Here is a 21,462-nt window from a genome sequence, read left to right on the forward strand (position 1 = left end):
CCGACTGAAAACACCGATTAGTTTTACAAATTTATCACATCCTCCAACGTCTCCACCTGTCTCGCCTGCCACCCATTCAGATAATCAACGCATCACCCGCTCTGGCAGATACATCCAATGGCCGGACCATTTTGTCACAGGTTAACATCACCTACCGTTTAATCAACGCCTACTTTTCTCCTTCGCTAGGGGGAGAGTATTTGTAGTGGCCACACACTGGATCAAGCGCCACAAACTCAAATCACGTAACAAATCCTGTCCCACTTGCAACCTTAGTCGAAAACATGTACATTACAGTAACCCATCGATTTTTGTTTATGCCACCTGTGTCACGCGCCAGGCTTACGAACTTCAACCACATCAGGTCAAGTTGTATTCAGGTTCGTGCAATTATCAAACCAAACACTGCACACAATAAACGGGTATGAAACTCGGTCAAACACACACACACGTACAGGAAGTCAGGTGAGCTCCACAGGTCTCCACGGGTAACTACAGAACACGTGTAGCAGCTATATTACAGAGAAGGCACGTCCAGTGTCCGGAACTTCACTCAGGAACTCTCAAAAGTTGTCTTCAAACAATAGGTCACTTTTTGGCTTATTCTCTTCTTGCATTGTATTCATTTTTATCAAGTGCACATAACTTTGTAATCACCATCATTCTGGTAAAACAGACATTTGTTCTTGTCACCTACCTGATAACCAACCAAATTACGTTACAATCAATTCACCAACAAACACACGTATGGATGTGTTCAGGAGGTACAACAGTAATGTCAGTGTCTTTCTTGCTTTTAATTCACCTTGACAAGTAGAAAAATTACACTTAAGAGTCTGTTTGAAGTCACCGCATCATTCCAAATGAAAGCGTTCCCTCATTTTGTGGATACTAGTGCGTGGTTGTCGCCATAAAACATTCAGTCATTCGTTCAACAGTCGGACTCTTTGTTTAGGGTAGTCCGCACAGTCAAATCACATACATCAGAAATAAGAAGAAATGTCTCCGTAACTCGCATATAAGACGGTACCAATTCTTTGTTCGACACTTTCGCTCACGAATGAGACTCCAGTAGAATGTGCCGACATTCCCAAGCACAATGCTCGGCTCCGTGATTTAGGTCGGAAGGAGAGCATCCTCAAGTAACTTTCCAATAACTGGGAAGCAATACAGACTAACGTTGGTTCAAAACAACCTCACACCTGCTTGTGTGACAGTGCTATACATAATTCTGCGAGCCTAATCGTCCCACCTCTTCGTCAGGCTTTCGGAGGATCTCATTTTCGTATCACTGATCTTGAGTTGCACGATTTGTTCCGTTAAGCGCGATGGTTCTTTTTGTGTTTTCCCCCGTTCTGAAAAACACTTCACTGTCCAATTACTCGACAAACCTGCTACCATATCCAATGAACGCCCTAAACTGGCATTCACTGATCTTATGGAATCCAGTACTCCTACACCGACTGAAAACACCGATTAGTTTTACAAATTTATCACATCCTCCAACGTCTCCACCTGTCTCGCCTGCCACCCATTCAGATAATCAACGCATCACCCGCTCTGGCAGATACATCCAATGGCCGGACCATTTTGTCACAGGTTAACATCACCTACCGTTTAATCAACGCCTACTTTTCTCCTTCGCTAGGGGGAGAGTATTTGTAGTGGCCACACACTGGATCAAGCGCCACAAACTCAAATCACGTAACAAATCCTGTCCCACTTGCAACCTTAGTCGAAAACATGTACATTACAGTAACCCATCGATTTTTGTTTATGCCACCTGTGTCACGCGCCAGGCTTACGAACTTCAACCACATCAGGTCAAGTTGTATTCAGGTTCGTGCAATTATCAAACCAAACACTGCACACAATAAACGGGTATGAAACTCGGTCAAACACACACACACGTACAGGAAGTCAGGTGAGCTCCACAGGTCTCCACGGGTAACTACAGAACACGTGTAGCAGCTATATTACAGAGAAGGCACGTCCAGTGTCCGGAACTTCACTCAGGAACTCTCAAAAGTTGTCTTCAAACAATAGGTCACTTTTTGGCTTATTCTCTTCTTGCATTGTATTCATTTTTATCAAGTGCACATAACTTTGTAATCACCATCATTCTGGTAAAACAGACATTTGTTAGTGCTTGTCACCTGATAACCAACCAAATTACGTTACAATCAATTCACCAACAAACACACGTATGGATGTGTTCAGGAGGTACAACAGTAATGTCAGTGTCTTTCTTGCTTTTAATTCACCTTGACAAGTAGAAAAATTACACTTAAGAGTCTGTTTGAAGTCACCGCATCATTCCAAATGAAAGCGTTCCCTCATTTTGTGGATACTAGTGCGTGGTTGTCGCCATAAAACATTCAGTCATTCGTTCAACAGTCGGACTCTTTGTTTAGGGTAGTCCGCACAGTCAAATCACATACATCAGAAATAAGAAGAAATGTCTCCGTAACTCGCATATAAGACGGTACCAATTCTTTGTTCGACACTTTCGCTCACGAATGAGACTCCAGTAGAATGTGCCGACATTCCCAAGCACAATGCTCGGCTCCGTGATTTAGGTCGGAAGGAGAGCATCCTCAAGTAACTTTCCAATAACTGGGAAGCAATACAGACTAACGTTGGTTCAAAACAACCTCACACCTGCTTGTGTGACAGTGCTATACATAATTCTGCGAGCCTAATCGTCCCACCTCTTCGTCAGGCTTTCGGAGGATCTCATTTTCGTATCACTGATCTTGAGTTGCACGATTTGTTCCGTTAAGCTACTTTTAGAAGTTACTGCTAAGCTTATCACTGTGGTGATGTAGCAGCGCTACCGACTTCGGACTGTGCGCTATCTGGGTACCGAAAAAGACAAGAAGAGGAATACCTTGCACGGTCTGAAACTTTTCAATGTTTTCTCCCGTCTTACCACGACAAGATGTGCAAATAATGTTTAAAAGGCGTTTACCCTTAACCGCAAAAGCAAACATTCATGGACTTGAAAGAAGTCCCACCATCTTTGGCGAAATGTGTAGATACATCGTAACCCAAAGTTGGCGCTTCATGTTTTTTTTAGTATAGCTTTAAAATTCTTCGAAACTGTGCAACAAAGTGCAAACTCTTCTAATCGAACTCCACAATGCACTGTAGTGGTCTGTCTGACCGTCCGCACATGTCGATGTTCTGTGTTTTACTGATCATTTATTGATGGACAGAGCGCCACAGAATATACTATGGACTTTAGTCGGACTTCGTTACTTGGGAAACGAAATTAGCTTAAGCCGAAAAGGCCACTTGCATCCCGGAGTGCATATAAGGTATAACTTGGGCGGTGGTATTTGCATTAAGGAGTAAAAAATTTCGGAGTCAAAAACATCGGTCGCGTTACGGATGGCGTCTCTAGGGTCAAAGAAAAATATATCCACACTTTTGTTTCACACAATGAAAAAAGCACTATGCGTTTGCCACCAGTTCTACGCGTGTTATTGACCAAAAAGCACGTAACCTTTCGGTGGTTTGATCGACAATTTCACGCCACCCAAGATACTGCAAATGATTCTATGTGCATTTAGCGTAGCAGGGTTGCCTCCAAACGGGTTACTACATCGATTTGCACACTCAATAGTTTCTCTTTTCGAAGTATAGGTCCCTGTTTAAAGAACGGGGAGTTCAGCCGTCCAGTATTTCCCTCGTTCATTGGATCTATCAAATCGACTCATTGGTTATCCGAGGCAGGTAAGCTTAATTGCGGCCCCAACTCACAGTAAATCAGGGGGCTTGAAGAGTCATGGTTTATTTCAATGTAGTGATTTCCAAATCAATTCACATGACCATACTATCCTATATTCGTTAGGTAACCCTCTACCAAGAAATAACATTCCTGTTCTACAAAATCTGTCCACACACAATCCGGCCAGATACAAAATGTTTTCATTTATTTACCATGGATACAGTTGAGTGTATTATTGCTGTGTTCACACCTGTTCCATTTGGCGCACCATCGGCGTTCTCATACGTCTAGTCTGGCACAGGGACACCACCTGGAATGATAAGCTGTCTTGATAGAGTGTTCTCGTGTCCGATGTTCTGGGTTGGAATTCGGACGAAATGGTTCCCTTATGAATCCGTCCGAAAATCGGCACATTGGGCAGGGATAACTGAACGTTGACATGTTTCTTAGTGCTTGCGAGTGGCAGGTTATGAAGAAACTTTCTACTTTCAAGATCACTTGGAACCAGTTGATGACTGTCGAATTCATTTTACCGGTAACAATAAGCTAATACCTCCACGTGGATCTGGCATCCCATGCGAGAATGCTACTATATATTATTATTCTGAGGATACGCTATGCAGAAAACCAAAGTCGGAGCATACTTAGAATAGACAGTTGGCTTAAGGTGATGAGTGTCACCGATTTCGGTCGAATGCTGTACGCATTGTGAGTGCGAGATCACGGTGACGTTATACGCATCCATCAGAGTGCTGAGGATAACTCCGACTGAATCAGTGATGCACTCTCCACTCCGTACACATCGATCGATATAAAGATTCGAATATTCCAATGAGTTTCAACCAGCAACAAGCACGTGTTTGGCTGAATGGCGCCAGTTGAGCAAAGGAATACAAGTTAACAATAAGTGAAGTCATAGGACGGCTTCAGAAGCAGTGCTACTTAGTAGGCTAGGAAGTATGAAGTTCTCCAATTCGACCATCCACAATGGGAGTTTGTGAAAAACATTCCGGTAAAACCCCGTTGCTTGCCTTTGAGGTGGAATCCCCTAGCCGATCGATACGCCTATGACCGCTGGATCCGAAAATGGGTTTTTTTGGAAATAGGGTGAGAAAAAGTCCCAAAAATGTTTGTCATGTTCAGCACTTTGAAAGGAACCAATGAAAACGCATTGCTAATCACTCATGCAATTTATGTGAATTACACAAATTTTGGTTCCCCATTGTTACTGAGCCTCACTCACCCGTTTACGCTGCTGAGCTAATGGAAGCATCAGCCGTGGAGTGCTGCCGATGGATGCAACGAACAATATTTGATCACATGCCTGAGTAGGCAAAACTCAGCAATACCAACACAAACAGGCATTTTACAAGAAACTATTAGTTGCCCGTTTTCCTCAGCTGTTCGTCTACCATCCTATTCATATAGCTATGCTGATGATATTGGAGTTAGATGTGATCATAGAAGTCCAGAAACTCGAATGGAAATACATAGTGGATTGAACGAATTTGCTGTTAATGTCGAGAACACTTAAGATATTCTCTCTTCCATCAGTTGAGGTAAGCGCACTTGTGACCTTGTTGGAAGTTTGTTATCGCTTATGATCTTTCAAGACCTACTGATGCGAATTACCCCTAGTCAATGATCGCAGCTGGTCGCTTCACGTTCGGCAAAAATAACCGAATATCTTTTGGTGTCTTCAGGCTAAGGGGGCAACGCCATCTGAACCTTATTCGTAAACTCGTTACTTTGTATGTTCTCCTGCATCGAGGTACGTTTTCATTGTCATATTCCTGGGCCTCCTGTTCAGAGAGATAACATAGAATCTCCAGAAAGCGCTGACATATGCAGTAAATTATCGGTTAATATTCCCGATTTCATCGTACGCCATATCCGATTCCTGCATTCGGCTTAAGGACAAACTTCTGCTCATGCGAACTGAGGCAAACCGGAATTCTATGGTACCCGAACTGTCCCGATATCCCGTTAAGCAAAACTCGGTGAGTGATGCACTCCGCACACATTCGTGCTTAGTGTACTTCCTCTATATGTACTACTTACCATTTCGCCGAGTACATGCCCAATTTCAGATTTTCTAAGAGGTGGTGAGCTGAAAGTTAAATTATCCTGGTGGATAAAACTTTTTAAAGCAGTTGCAGGCCATGGCAATGGCACAGGGACCAGGTCCAGCCGCATGTGACCCATTTAAATTAAATTAATTAATCGTTGAGCTGTAGCACACTTTCGGTGCCTAGCTGCCATGCCACACGTAGGCACGAGGGCTGGGATACTGCCAGGTCGCCCAAGCCTAGACAGGGGGAGTCGAGTGGCAGAGGTCGGGTTCGAACCACGGACCTTCTGGTCAGTAAATTCGCGCTCCAACCACTTGGTCCATCTCGCACCGCATGTGACCCAACGTTCTGTTAAGCACTTGTTCAATCGGAAATTCAATTTGGATACAAGAAGCACTGACGGGCGATGACATATTGGGTGTGGAGTGCCCGGAAACCTACGCATCATCGGGCTGTACGATGAAAATACTTTTAACATCGCGTCAGTCGTATGCGGGTATCCAGACCTACATGTGGACGTGGTGCCGCGTTGTTGCAGGTGACTACCATCTCTAATTAGCGGCACTTTCCCCAGCGCTTCTTACCCAAATCTAAATCTAATCTAAATATACTCAATCAGAGTAGTCCTAACAACAGAACCGTGCCGACGTTTGTGTTGTTGTAAAAGTGAGTAAGACATGGTGTGGGACATGTATTTGAGTTCACAGTCAGTTTACCGCCAACACAGTGACTGCCGACCGCGAAATCGTAGTCATCACCACTCAGGTACGGGGAGCCGCAACAGGAAACATTCATAAACCAAATGCAGTCACACAGATAGATGCCAACAAGGTTGCTAAAAACTCTCATCTGCAAACTAATTTTGTTTTAAAGGGGGACTCAATTGAGGTCCAGTTGGACTTCTCGCCTATGATATCATCCAACTGGATTTGCTGCATGAAGGCGACTTCATAATTTAGTTCGGCAGATATTCGAAATATCATAACGTGCTGTCTAGACGCAACATGCTACTCATAAGGTTGCTTTCGAAGAGTTTTCAGTAACCTTATGGGTGGCGGGTTTCTAAGTGAGATCATCCGTGAAGGATCGACATCGGATTATTATCAGACTGGCCTGCTCTTTCGCCCAGTTTCATAACCGATAGGTGACAAAGATAAAACGAGTTTTATTCTGAAACACTAAGCTGAGCGACAGACACAAGTGAGAGAAACAACATGGAAACACACACCGGTATCGCCCAGGCTAATCAACAGAACAATAAAAAAATCGATAGAGGTTCTAATCCTTGGAATCTCCGGAGCGTTTGCGTACTTCCAACTCCTCTGATTCATCTTGGTGCTCACCTGATGCGTCCACCGATAACTTATGGGTGCCATGCGTTATTACTTCACGTTCCTCGATTTTCTGGGTAGATACAAGGTGGACGTCGAGAACAAAAATATGGAGCAAATAGTGAACAAAATGGTCAACATCACGGTATTGTGACAAGACATCTGACATACGCAAGCCGAATTCTGTCGGTTTTGGTGATCGACTTGCTTGAAATCCACTATAGTCCACAACGGCTAAACTGAGCTGCCCTATTTGCACATTCGGAGGAGAAATCTCAGTTAATAACCACTGCAAATGTCTGAAGATCTCATTTTAGCTTAAACGCAAAAGCTTCCGAAGTACGTGCCTTTTGTCAGCTTTCCTGGGGTTTACAACAACAGACGCCCTGTATCCATATTCATGGTCACAACATTGTGTGTTGCGAACAATTCGCCTTCCTGAAAAGTATCTTTTGCGAGGACACCAAAATCGATGTCCGACACGAACGGCAGCTTACCCGTACGCTGATTCCTGTTAAAATAATTTATTTTGCATGATTGCGGGGACTTGACATCAACCGATTATTACAAGGACAATTAGTGCAGAGTAACCGACCCGTCAAGTTTACACGATTTCAACTACAACAGATGGGACGATGTTTGATATGCGGTCCTGACGGTCACGCGTGGGCATAAACTTTGTATGCCAGTGTAGCAGCTGCGATAGTGGAAAACCCGCAAGGAAGTACCTGTTGGATATATTCAACCCGGTTTGTTGAAGGATTCTCTGTCTCTTTTGGCACTGGATAAACTATTTTCCAGCCAGTGAAAAATTTTCCCGATCATTCGAAACATCAAAGGAAAAAGAAGTCCATAAATTCACAGCCTGCAATACTGACTGCGAGTTTATATTGCTTTCCACTGGGGCTTTCCACTGATTCATTTCAGTGCATATGTAACAAGACCGTGGTCAGGGATCTACGATATTTGGTGTGCAAATACACATTCTGAAAAGAAAATATCAAAGGGAGAATAACCGTTGTCCGTAAACGCACAGTGTGCCATGATGGAGAGATGGTTAATTACCCAACTATGCTGTCGAAGGCTGATCTTAAAGCAGTAAAACTTCGATAGGGAACTACTTGTGCTCATACCCGGTTGATCAAACCCTCCAGTTCAAGTTTTCCTCGTGGATGTGTGCCTGGAAGAATTACCGACGGTGATCAACCTGTGTGATCTTCCCAGTTTGTATCTGTTCACTCTGGAGTCGTATTCCACACAGGGTTTACATCGCCTAAGCCTTGAGTTGGTTGTCAGTCAACACGAGTGTTACATAGGTTCATGGTTGGTCTAGTTCGTCCCAATAGGTGACTGTGTTCCACCACACATGATTGGTTGGTTACCCTACTGATTTGCGTCACAGCTCTGCCCTCACGCGTGATAGTTCATAAAGTAGGAAGTTCGGATTTGGCGCGTTTCCATTCAGCTTTAAAGGCATATGCAGTAGACACGGGTATCACTAAATTGCTACTGTATATCATGACCTGCCTGGAATTCTTCAGTCCGGACAACAGAGTCTGAGCCACTACAGCACCCTTTACTCGATATATTAACAAGACACATGTCGCTGAATTCAATAGCTACAAACTCACTAGTTCCGAAGTCGGACAAGTTCGTGCAAATTATCACACAATTTCACTACCAAAGTGACGATAACCTTATTTTCGAATCTCGAGGACTCGTTGATGGTCGGTGGGAGCAGCCTCGTTGGTGACGCTCGCACACGTGTTCTTTTGAGGAAACTTGCTTCACAAAAGTATGAAAAACACTATAATTACGTTTTAGCCAAAACTGACCGACGAAGCGGAAACATCTCAGCAGGGTTTTCGGCCCAATCTTCAAAGCACGATTCGTGTTTTCAAACTGTTTAGTTCCATGAGAATGATTCAACAAAATATGCCGGTATCGCTATTGAAGGACTCCACCCAGCCTAATACGCTCGAAAATGACCAGGTCAAAGACCTTATTGTTGTTTCAAGGTTAGTTTCCCTGAAAGGTACAGAGATCCACACTGGATTGTTATCAAGAAATGAGTCGAACCCGGGCATCACGAATAGACCCACTCGAAAATGCGGATAGGTGCTGATGCTGAGGCAAAACACTAATATGATCCAAAGCGATGACCAAATCTGTGTACAGCTCACTTCAGACACACAACATAGAACAGCTGTTCAGATATACTCGTCACAGGCGCACACCTAATGCTTACTAGTACTGTGGTCAGTATCATTGTGTCCGACTTTCTGAGTTTAGATAACACGGAAAGCAAACTCAGGGAGGATGGATCTAAAGAGACGAAGCTTTTGGAAAAGTGCCTCGAGAACAGCCACGGAACTTCCACAGAACACTATTATTCGTCAAACGTTGTTCGTACAACAATTACGCCGAATTAACAGTCATTGTGGGAACATGTTGCTGTTACTGTTCCGCTCAAATTGAATTTTCTAAAATCGAGCTTTTTGTTGCACACGTATAGATGATGGTAGAGGAATCGCTCACCGTCATTACACTGACGCCTGTAGCACTGCAGTCGATTACACTTCGGGGTTGGATGCACTTGGGCGATAGCTCAGCAAATGATGGAGGCTATTCGTTCCGGAGTACAGCTTGCTATGACACACTTGGATGATATATACGTCATAAACCCCACCGTTGGAGATCACTGCGTACGTCTAAGCTAAATATTCGCCACGATACATTAATATGGATTTCGTACACACTGGAAACGTGCAAGCCTGTGATGCCAAATATCGCTCACCTTGTCATCGTTATCGACGGCTGCGGTCGTCGGCGCGACCCATACAAAACAAAAGGCATCAGATTAATGCCAACTCTCCGGAACAAAGTCTCGTTTAACTCTTCTTGAGGCTTGTTTAAGCATAATCACGACCTTTTCCCACAGATGCACCAACTCAGAGCCTCAATTTGCACTTGTGGACATCCAGCGTCAGAAAACCTTTACATGCATTCAGCGAAGGTTATCAGCTGGTCTAATGGCAAATTACAGTCCCGGATCACCAGTAGTCGTTAGTGTCGATGAGCCGCACTGGTGGTGCCATCCTGCACCGCATCCCGGATGGACATCAAGACGCAGCAATACATGTTCCGCGCGCGCTGACAACAACCAAACCAAGAAAGAAGGGTTCAATCTTGTTTTCAAGATCTTCCATCGATTGGCACACGACGGCAGGTTTACACTGCACACCGGACTTTGTTTTTCAATTACAGTACCCATAGCCGCATGACAAACAGACTACAATGTCAGGTTAACATCCCATTAACATACGATTTAGGTTTTCTAAAATACTATTTTCGCCCCACTGCGGCAGCGCCCTTCTCCGACGAAGGCCTTGTTGTATCAATCGTTATCACAAGTGTTCCGAAATTTTGTGAGCCTACTTTCAGTAAAAACAGATGCAGTTTCATTGGAAACGATTACAGAAAGTCAACGCTGGTCAGCCATTACATTCCTTGGACACCCATAGTGAGAGCTTCGAAAGATGACGCGTGTCTTATTGGTAATTGCTGATCGTCTAATCTAACCTGAAAGGGATGTGTTCCTTAAAACTCTCTGGGAAAAGGTCAGTTCCATAAAGGACACCGGTAATCAGTGTGTGAAGTTCATAGCTCTCAGGTATGCTTACTAGTCGTTCAAGTGAAGTATGGAGATACTCCTACCGTTTTACTGTTCCAGAATTTGGTGTGCTCTCAACAAATATTGCCAATAACTGCTTACAATTCATTTCCCGTGGATTTACTGACTCTTACAACTTGCACACTATCCAGCGCATACGCATTCCAAGGTGCCATTCGTAGTGAAAAAAGAACGGCTGGGTATTTGTAGATACACTTAAGCAAGAATTGAGTAAAACAGGAGGAAAGTATATTGGAAATAACTGACGAATTTCCACAGGGGCCATACGACGCAAGGCCCATCTTGGCGGAGTGTCAGCGCTACCCTCGACGATCTGAACCAATCACCACACAACGAGAAACGGAACATTGAAGCAGAGCTAACCTTCAGGCACCATCAAGCTGCACGCACGCTGTATCTTATAACAGGTGATTGCCTGTGCGTGAAGAAACCTCATGCAGGAATACCAAACTGGACTTGTCATTTTCATCAACCTACTGACGAAACAGAAACTATAGTAGGTGATCAGACGTACCACCTGGATAGCGGCGCCTACGCATGGAACTGAGCCTAATCAACGACGTATGCTACGCCAATCCGTGCTATTTAGTCCAGCCTAGAAGAAGAATCGGTTCACTCATTGACCAGTTAGTCAAGACGGGTGTTATGTGCAGGATTGGGCTAGCTTGTTCAAGCATATAACTGTTTGTTTCACCTGATTAGTTGGTTCCCCAACTGCTTTGTGTCGCGAGTCTGTACCCCCGCGTGCATCAGTTTACAATACTGCAAGTTCTCGTCTGATTCCGCCTCAAGAGCATTGCATTCATCAGAGGCTATAATAAAATGTGACCCAGTCGCGGTCATCGATCCGCGATTTCGGAAAAGCTGGAACTATGGTCAAGGAAACCAACACCTCGTCGATGGTGCTCATTCCTAAATCACAGCCTTCTAGTGACGCTGAATTTAACAATTGGCAACCTGTCATTAAACCATCCCAGGAAACTTGACCTAAGAAACGGACCTGCCTGAAAAAGATCGATTTAAAAGCACTTAATTAGGTGTGAGCAGCGGTAGCAACACCTAATCAATAAATGAATGATAATGTGTCGGAAACCTAGAAGATTCGCAGAAACTGATACACAAAACATTACCTTAGTGGTACTGGTTGACGGTGATATCGTTGATTTTCGTGGATCTTCCCTCCTGGTGAAGAAGCGGCAAATTTGTGGTCTTGGAGGTACGATGCAGTCGAACAGAATGACAAGAATCTGAGTGAAAATAGGGAAAAACCTTTATCAAAAACGAACTTACTGTCCCGAGCACAAGGCCAAAAATAATAGTCCCAGATCCGATGATTATAAAGGACAACCATGTGGGGTAGCCGGAGTCAAGCAGATACTGGTGAACGTTCTATTCAGAATGTTAACCGAACCGAAACAAAACTCACTGTTATTGTCATGCCGAGTTCCATAAACCGGAAGAATAATTGCATACTGACTACGTGGAGAGAAGTAAAAGCAGTCACTTACTGAAATGTTGATGGTGAGTAGTACCATGGGATAGGCTCCGTGTGAATATACTGTTTCTCGGTCAGATACCGGTGCAGGTCGATGAAGTTTCGTGATCCATTGTATAGCCTGAATACACCATCCTTTACGCTGTTTAGGTGGGGATGAAAGAAAGAAGAGTTGATTATACACACGTGCAATTTGGATAGTATGCCTAGAAAGAAAAAAATCCAAGAAAGTTTCCTTGACCTTCAGTTTCCACGCGTTTCCACCAGCGTGGACAAAACCACCAAGTCATCGTATGAGTCTAAGCAGATGATGAGTGACACTCAGTAGCATATTGCTGAAACACATCTACCGTCTATAAATGACAATTGTGCTCTGACCCGACAAAAATGTTCGTACTCGTCGTATGACACGTGGAATACAAGTCTTTGGTGATTTCCAAAACGGTTGTATATTGTGTTCACTCGAAGTGTACCCGCTCCGATGAAGGCCATCTGGGTCTGAATGCTCAACATAGTGGCTGGCCGCTCGGACTAAGCGAACAGCATATCGACTGGTCAAACCACTGGCAAAAAACGAATCCAAGATGTCAGATTCAACGGGACAACTCCAAGTAATTCTACAACAACGTTAGAAATAGTATGAAGAAAGTAAAATGACGCCGCTTATTATAGTGCTTAGTTCCGACTATGACTCCGAAAAAAATATAGAAAGTTGAATAAACATACAAGGTCATGTTTCAATCTGAGTACGCTAAATTTGGTGACACACGGAAAGTTCGACAGTGGCTACGAAAACTAGGGATAGCTATTAGTATGTCAACATCTTCAAGAAAGATAGTGATGTATACCTGTGTGACCAGAACGAATATGGACACTTCGAGCAAAGCATAATGACTGAAGGTCAATTCGAAGGTCTCATATATTTGACTGGTCCTCGATTGCCACAGGATACAGACATTCGGACCGAGCTGTTGAGTAGAACTGAACCGCACTCGGGGGGTTAGACTTCATAAACTAACCGTCGAATACCAAAGTCCTATCGATCTCCGGGTTGGTGCGGTAATTATTAAACATTCCCGGCACTCCGTCTGACACAGTGTGCAAAGTAACCCCCATAGGCAATAAAATTCCAAACAGGCACCCAGGAAACCAACCAAACCCTTTCGGTTTCGTGACGAATGACACGTTCCGCGTCAGTGTCCTTACCGGATGCACAGGTATGACAGCAAATGCAATCGAAAAGATCACGAAGGATAGTTCGGAGAGTCACCTTCAACACCTCGCGCAGATATTGGCTCGGTGGTCAGAGCGCGAATTTAATGACCGGAATGTCCATGGTTCGAATCCGACCTCTTCCTCTCGAACGCTCCTGTTTGGGCTTGGGCAACCTGGCAGTATCCCAGCCCTCGTGCTCCCTTCGGGTGGCATGGCAATTAGGCACCGAGAGAGTGCTACAACTGGACGACTTTTTAGATACTGACCCTAAAAAACCGAACATTCGCATTATCTTATCATCCTGAGGACGCGAATTCGTCAGCCAGTGAATCGGTCGTACCGGTTACCCTCAGATTTGGTACGGTTCCTCATCTAATCCTGGTTTCAAAAGGGACACGGAAGGTGGATGGAAGGGCCTCAGTCGAAAAACATCGAGTGTACCACTCGTAATTCTTCCAGTGGAAACCTCGACTGACGGAGAAGCTTATTTTCTTCGTCAAGTTTAACGAGGTACAACTCAGTGGAGCTTGTCAAGTCATCGACCACACAGGCCTCGACATCTAAGGCGTGAACTGGATTGGTGAGCTTCGACTTTAGAGAGCAACCCCCAATTCTGCATGTGAAAACCAACTACAGATGATCGTAAGATTTTCATACAAACAGCACATCCTGACGTTTTCAGAGCCACTACCGTTTCAATCAAGCCGAACTTAACACAATGGCTATATATATCGCGACGTCAAACACCGGTAGCCACCCTACTACACTTCGTTTCGACGAAGTTTGTCGACAGCCAATAACAACTGCGACATTCATCTCTCAGTACACAGTCCCATGACAAGGAAGAGTGTCCCATCATCCTCCACAGAAAGTCCAAGGTGAGACAGCAGGAGGAGATATATCACAACAGTCCCATGAGCCTGAGGCGAGAACACCGGGAACCGCAATCACGGTAGAAACCGACTCGAATACTATGCACTGCCGGTAAGATCCCAAGCATGGATCGATTACCGGAATCAGACTTCAAGCAACAAACTACGGTGTTACAGTGGATCCCTCAGGATTTTGAAGGCGCTAACGGACCCGAAAACTTATATATACATCTAGGATCGATATCACATTCAAGACCTAGTGTCGGCAAAGCGGTCTAAGTTTTTGATGTCTCGCTGCTGCCAAGTCTATATCTTTCCGGCTGCGAAAACCTGGTCCGTGTGTACAAAGAGCCCTTAGTTGTAGAAGTCAGGGTCAAAAAGACTCACTTTAACCGACTCTTTCTGCCTAGGAGCTGGCGTTGTGGTGTGAGGTGATTAAATGTCCCGAAACCGGGCTGTCGACATTTCTTGTTTTATTTTTCATTAACCATAATGGTAAACGCCCTCCAGGTGACGTTGCGTGGGGAAACGCAGTTGAGCAGGAATTTGTGGAGGAAGTATAACTGCTGTCACGTGCAGTCATGTTAGTAGACGAGAGTCTCATCAAAGAGCTGTTCTAAGCGTACAGCGCCCAAAGATTTTGGCGATTTCTAAATATTAGCAGCTCGGATGAGTGTACTGGCCGCTGATCGGTTTATCTGTTTCACAAACTTGACAATTGGCTTGCAAGCGTTTCGTCACCATACTAGGGGTTGCCGTTGAGTTAGCCAACAGAAGCTCTGTGAACAGATCGACCGCCACCTGAGCAACCCACCCGAGCTGCCAATGTTTACACACTGCCAATTGTTCTCGTATTCTCCTCATTAGTTATCTCCTAGTCTGGACAAAACATGAAGCTGTAAATTAGCGATCAATGGAGATATCACTGCTGATTTGCATGAAACCGAGTGTGCTGCTATGCGTTAACATACGCCCGGAGAGCAAGATTTGTTCATAGACCAGTAGATTGATCTCAGTGACCCTAACTACGCCTGTTCAGCACTCTACACATTCAAATTAATAGCTTTACCGACCTAACTATGACTTTGGACTCCTGCTTGAACAAGCATCAACTCACGAATTGCAACAAATTGGGAATTAATGACTCACTGAAATAGTGTTGGTAGTTGACGAACAAAAAAGACGAAGCTGAGTACGGGACTTTCTGTGACATCCACAGCTGCGATGTGTACACCAAGACCTGGCTCATCAGATAGCTGCTTCCACACGGCAGAAAACTGTCGACAAGCTGGACACCACGGGGCGAAACTGTGGAAGGGACGAAGGAGACTGGGTTAATTCAGACCGATGAGTCGTTTCAGTGATGACAGAATCTGTATCATTTTGCTGACAAGCCAGCAGTCAACTACAATCAAATGACGAGATGATCAGACGCTGGTAAGTATTGAATGAATTATGATAAAAGTGGTTTATCATACCTCAGAAACACAATTTGGTCACTTTATTCGTAGGTACAGTAGTGTCCACCAATCAGTGTGAACTTATCCATAAATGGTCATCCCTACCTGGGAGAAACCTGAAATCAGTGCTTATCTGATTAGTTTGCCTACATGTCGGGAAAGGGAGACTGTCCGGAAAACTGAGGAGTATCGGCAACAGTGTCTAGTTTCAAAAGGGGGCTAGTAGTGAGTGAGGAACCAGCTTCAGTATAGTCCTAACGACATCGTTGCGCCACTTGTCCTTGGTCGCATGATGGTGGAACATTGACCGTAGAGCAGCAAGCGGAATTCCAGCCTGCTTGCGTTGACCAAATCTTCACAATGCTATATGCATAGATGGAGCATTTCTGGACCTCTAAGGCGCATTCAGCCCACTTTAACACCCTTGTCCATCAAGGAATGGTCCGAGAGTTTGTAAACATAATAAGTCTATTATAGTCTCAGACGTTCGGGCATGTGACTATACATGGAGAGCTCTCCAAAAGCTTCCGTATAGAAAGCGGTGTCTGTTAAGGGTGACCACTCTATCTGTTCCTCTTTACTTTCATGATCGGTGAGATAATGAAACTAATACTGAAATTTTTCAAAACATCGGTGCTCTAACAGTTGCTGACGATAACGTTTTCGTTCTGTAATACGTAAACATTGCTCTTTCCTTCTGAGAAGAGAAGCCGCAGACGTTTTCTGATGAACTGACCAAATTCATCCCGTTCTCTGGTAAGCAGTTTGCGCCCAAAAGCTCCTGGACGTGTAGTTACAGAACACATCACTTACAATCCAAAGAAAGGCACTCGAGGTCGCGGACGTTTTGCGTATCTTGGAAGTTATATTAGTTCCGATTCTAGTGTGACAGATGAGGTCAGTGCACGAATCTGCAAGGTTTGGGTCGGGGTTTGCTCACTTATGGCGAAAAACCGGGATATCTCTGAATCTCAAGGGACATCAGGCTAGAGTAGGAGTTGTTAGGCTATACGGCTGAGACGTAGATTCTGCGAGCAGCCCAGCTGAGACGAATTCAGGTCTTCGATAATCGCCGTCTCAGAACCATTGCTCGTGTAGGTTGGTGTCAATGAACATGCATCAAAACGATTAAAAAACGAGTGTTCGGCTGCACAACGGGGAATTCAATCGAAGATTGCGTCCAGCACTGAAGGCTGCGGTGGTTCAGTCATTTGCTGCACACCCACGATCATCGTTTGCCCAGAAGAACGCCATTTTTGTACCCAGTCCAAACCGGCAGAGGCAGGGACCTGGTCAACCTTTGACTTAGCAGATGAGTATGGAAGCGATTATGACCAGTCCGGGTACTGTTGGCGTGACTTGCCTTACAAGGGGAGTCCATATGATCTTCCGTACATGGTCAGAGATGCTGCGGGATATGACTGCTAATCGATATTGATGGTGTCCTAGTCGTGAAATTCTATCCAGATTGTCTGTAGGCGCCCCGAAATGATTATGGTGGACTACCACTGGGCCCCCCTTTATTCACATTAGGGCTTTCAATTAAATTATGGTTGCATGACAGCGAAGCATCGGTGTTGCATTGCCGATGATGACAATGACGATGAGCTACTACTCACCATAAAACAAATCGAACCATGCCCCATCGTCAGCACATATGATTGTCCGTAAAAGCTAGGTGAACAAGTATAGCGGAATGTTTATCAGTTACATTTGTAGTGGAGCACCCAATGGACAGTTGGTGGCGTTACACTATGTCAGAACACAACAGATCATTCGGTCAGGTGGCTGTCGGCCAGAAAGACAACCTCGCGTCAGGCTGAAAATGTAACCACTAAGCGTTTAGGATGCCATCCCTGTCCTGATTCGACTCTGTCGATAAGGCTAGGCGACAACGACCGTGTACATAGTCGGAACAGAGACTGAATCGACCGACTCCACTTCCGGTTGCCTAGCCTGGGCCACCGTGATTCAAACTCGCTCATTTTCATACAAGAAAGACAGTAAGCAGATCTGGTTGCGTCTGTTCGAAAATATCCAATTTATCGAACAAGGACGATCATTCTTCTCACCATCAGCCAGATTAGTTGAAGTTACATGGAGCCCTGTGTTAAACTCTTAAATTTGGAAGGGACACCTTCGATTGCCAGAAACCGCCAAAGTTTCTCACAATCGAAGAATCAAAAGCAGCTTTCAAATCCAGAAAAACGATCAACGTGGGACGTCTGAAGGAGTAACACTGTTGAAGAATTTGTCTCAAGGTAAAGATATGGTCGATGCATCCTCGAATAGGAAGAAACCCATCTTGATTATCACGAATCTGTCTCTCCCAATAGTCTATCAACCTGCGCAAAATAATGCCAGAGAGCACCTTAGATACGACGGATACTAGACTAATACCACGGTGGTTTTCACATGACGTTCTGGTTCATTTTTTGAAAACTAGGATGACGGTCGAGGAGCTCCATTCGGCTGGTATTCTGTTTTCCTTTAGAATATTCTGGAGTATGGTTGTCAGACAGTTCACCAGGACCTCGCCACCTCCTTTGAAGGGTATGGAGTACAGACCACCCGCGCCAGGTACTTCTTCCATTGGGACATCGGTGTCTCACACTGGGTTTGCTGTTGATGACGGGCTGGCGTCCATGTTCTATTCAGGCCCGTTGGGTTCATCCACTGGTTGTGTTGCATGAGACTAGCGTAACCCGTCGCTCGAGACGACGATTGAGGGAGTGAATGGCCCTTCCACCTTTTACTTACTTTGTCTCACTGACACCCGCGTTCTTTTGACTGGTTGATCGAATCAGCTGAAATAGGGCACGGCTCTTCCATACAGCGAAAGCCTTCTCCATCCCCTGGGACTTCGTAATCCACCAGTGTTCTCTGTCATTCCTCAAGCTCCTGATTATCCGGTGTTTGAGGGAATTGAGTGCGCCATCAAAATCACTAGTTGATTGTATGGCCTTTCTGGTAGCAGTAAAATCTGCTGATCTCGACGATATACAGTGTTCATTTAGTCATGTGGCTTGGACAAACAGTTCTGAACGCTGAAAGTATAGCCTCATTAACCTGCTCCAAGCAATCTTCATCACTGGCGTGACTGTGTGTTTCCAGTATCTTTCTAGCCGGCTCAGCTCGACATTCTGAGCTACTGAAACTTGCCGAAGTTGATGAGTGGAACTCCTTGGCTTTGGCTACTTAATGAGCTGGAAATTCGTACTAGTCAGGAACAAACGATGATCTGCACACAACTGTAGCAGTCGCCCCGTGTTATCCGTCCGGCAATGAAGCATCGGTGTTGAACGCTGATGTCATGCTGTCGATGATGATGATGATGATGATGATGATGATGATGGTGATGATGATGATGATGATGATCCGTACGCTGAGCATCGATCCCAAATCTACGACTTAATTGTGCTTCAAATGAAGTATGACGATACCAACCAGTAAACTTAGTCGGGTTGACAATGCCGCCTCCCTGGACGGGGACGCCGGAATTCAATTCACCAGTGGTTGGTGACATCGGCAGAAATGACCCAATCGCGCAGTCAATGGCGCACTTGCATCAAAGCTATCGCCTTCATTGGGGAGCTACCTAATTCCTGAAATATGTGAACATGCCATCGCCTACAAGGTTTGGCTGTATGTCCCACATTTTCCCACTTTCCGGTGATCGAAACTGTAGCAGCTAGAATCAATGTGCCTATGGTACACAATATGCAGCTGATAAATTGATTGAGTGACCCCTCTACATGCGAATGATTTTTAAGCGCTCCAGCGTTTGTTCTTCGTGCTTCTCTAAGTGAGGCTATTACCGGTAGAAATGAACAACTTTCAATTAATCACATATACCATCTCCGCTAGGCAGTAAATGAACTCTTCCAGGTTCCAGTAACCAAATGCTTGGCTCTAGCGAAGAATCGTGTACAGGAACGTCACGAAGTGAACTGCAGTGAAAAAGAATGTCAAGTGTATATTATCGATCCTACCTACTGACACAGACCAAAGTAGTACGAAATTTACTCGCCGCCGAAGGTTCGTGTGCCACCAGACCATCTAACAGTTCGCTATTCCTGTCAGTCCTGGTGGACTGGATCCACTCTTTACTATAATTCACCTCAAAGACGCGTGATTCGTGAGATATAGCAAAGGAGTATAACATAAAAATGGACAGCAGAGCTGAACGTTTTCTTATCTATCCACAACGAAGCATGTAAGAAGTAAGCCGAATATTGGGTAACACAAAAATTGTTTCTTAGATGGAAACCGCTGGCATTATCAATGTTATCACCATCAACACCACGTAAGCAGAACTGCGATCACAAGCATCGCCAAAATAAGCAGATAATTTTGGATGCACTACAGCCGTACAACTAGAAAATGCTTGTAAAAGCAAAGTCAAAAGCCCAACTGCATTCAGCAGGTGGTTGAGACAGAACTAGCTGTACTTTGGAACTATAGAAAGATCGCCTACCAGGTCAGTGTTCTGTGGTGCGTGGACAAACTTCCCCACTTAAATCACAAGTAAATTCTGAAACGAAAAACTGGATTACTGAAAGCCACTCAGACACAGCAGACAAATAATCGGTAAACAGCTTTTCGAAAAGATGAAAAGCTACGGCTCTCCGCTAAAAATTAATGCCTGTCGGTGTGGATTTCCTAGCATCAATCATGATTTGGGTACAACCTACAACGGTGACAACGTCAGCGCCTCTTGCCTGACGAATAAACCCAGGTAAATATCCACATAAAGTACCGTCCTCAGCGTCCGGGCGGCAGTCCCTTTGAGGTATATGCCGACACTACAAACAGGCGACGGCGCTCAATCTGATTAGGCTGGCGCAAGATAACTCACTCCCGAAACAAAGCTGTCACCTTGTCGTGGTGGTCGGGCTTCTGTGCTGCTATGGTCCTGTGGGCTATACTGGCTAGAACTCAGTTCAAGGTTCAGCCATCCCACGAAGCCCAACGGGGAGCAGCCGGACGAAGAACAGCGAGTCCCCGTATTGCGAGTAATCGTATTACGAGGCGGTCTGGAAGTAAAGGCGTACTGTCCTCTGCGATAGCAGTGTGAAGGCAGTAACGCGTTCTGCTCAGGTGGCCAGCATGTTCATACTTATGGACGCAGAAATGCTGCCTTTCCCCGAAGAAGGACGGGTAAGAAAAGGTCGGTCCCAAAAACCGCACACTCCGATCACCCAACGATTGACCGTGAACGCCAGCGCATTATTCACTAGGGTCTAGATACTTTTATAACCAAAGAGTCCGGTGCTGCTCAAAAGAAACCTGCTGTGCGCAGCTGCATTAGGAGTGAGACAATAATGCCCTACTCCCTGCGCCCTTGGGCCAAGCCGGTCCCCTACAGACAAGTGCGTCGGACTATTCAGTCACTGGCTCTGGGAAGGGTCCCCAAAGAAAACCCTACATTCTCCCACTGCCTCGTGGGTCAGACTTTTGAGTCAGATGCTAGGGTCAGGGTCTCCGAACAAAACCCCACACTCTCCCACTGCCTTGTGGGTCAGACTTTTGAGTCGAAGGCTCAAGGTGGGGTACCTCAACCAAACCCCCTTCCTCGGCCTGGGCAACC

At 45.1% G+C, this 21,462-nt stretch overlaps 1 protein-coding gene across 1 annotated transcript in view; it reads right to left on the reverse strand.

Moving 5' to 3' along the window:
* Window positions 1-6,953: 6,953 nt before the first annotated feature.
* T265_10177 (hypothetical protein) overlaps window positions 6,954-21,462 on the reverse strand; it is a gene marked incomplete at both ends in the record, with an annotated part of 22,667 nt that continues 8,158 nt past the window's right edge. Inside the window, 6 exons of the mRNA XM_009176471.1 lie at window positions 6,954-7,209; window positions 11,961-12,077; window positions 12,121-12,219; window positions 12,257-12,302; window positions 12,339-12,467; window positions 15,562-15,720. Of these exons, the coding sequence (XP_009174735.1) occupies window positions 7,084-7,209; window positions 11,961-12,077; window positions 12,121-12,219; window positions 12,257-12,302; window positions 12,339-12,467; window positions 15,562-15,720 (676 nt within the window). The remainder of the gene's footprint in view (window positions 7,210-11,960; window positions 12,078-12,120; window positions 12,220-12,256; window positions 12,303-12,338; window positions 12,468-15,561; window positions 15,721-21,462) is intronic.

This window comes from Opisthorchis viverrini, assembly GCF_000715545.1.
Source record: "Opisthorchis viverrini unplaced genomic scaffold opera_v5_340, whole genome shotgun sequence".
NCBI lineage: Eukaryota > Metazoa > Platyhelminthes > Trematoda > Opisthorchiida > Opisthorchiidae > Opisthorchis > Opisthorchis viverrini.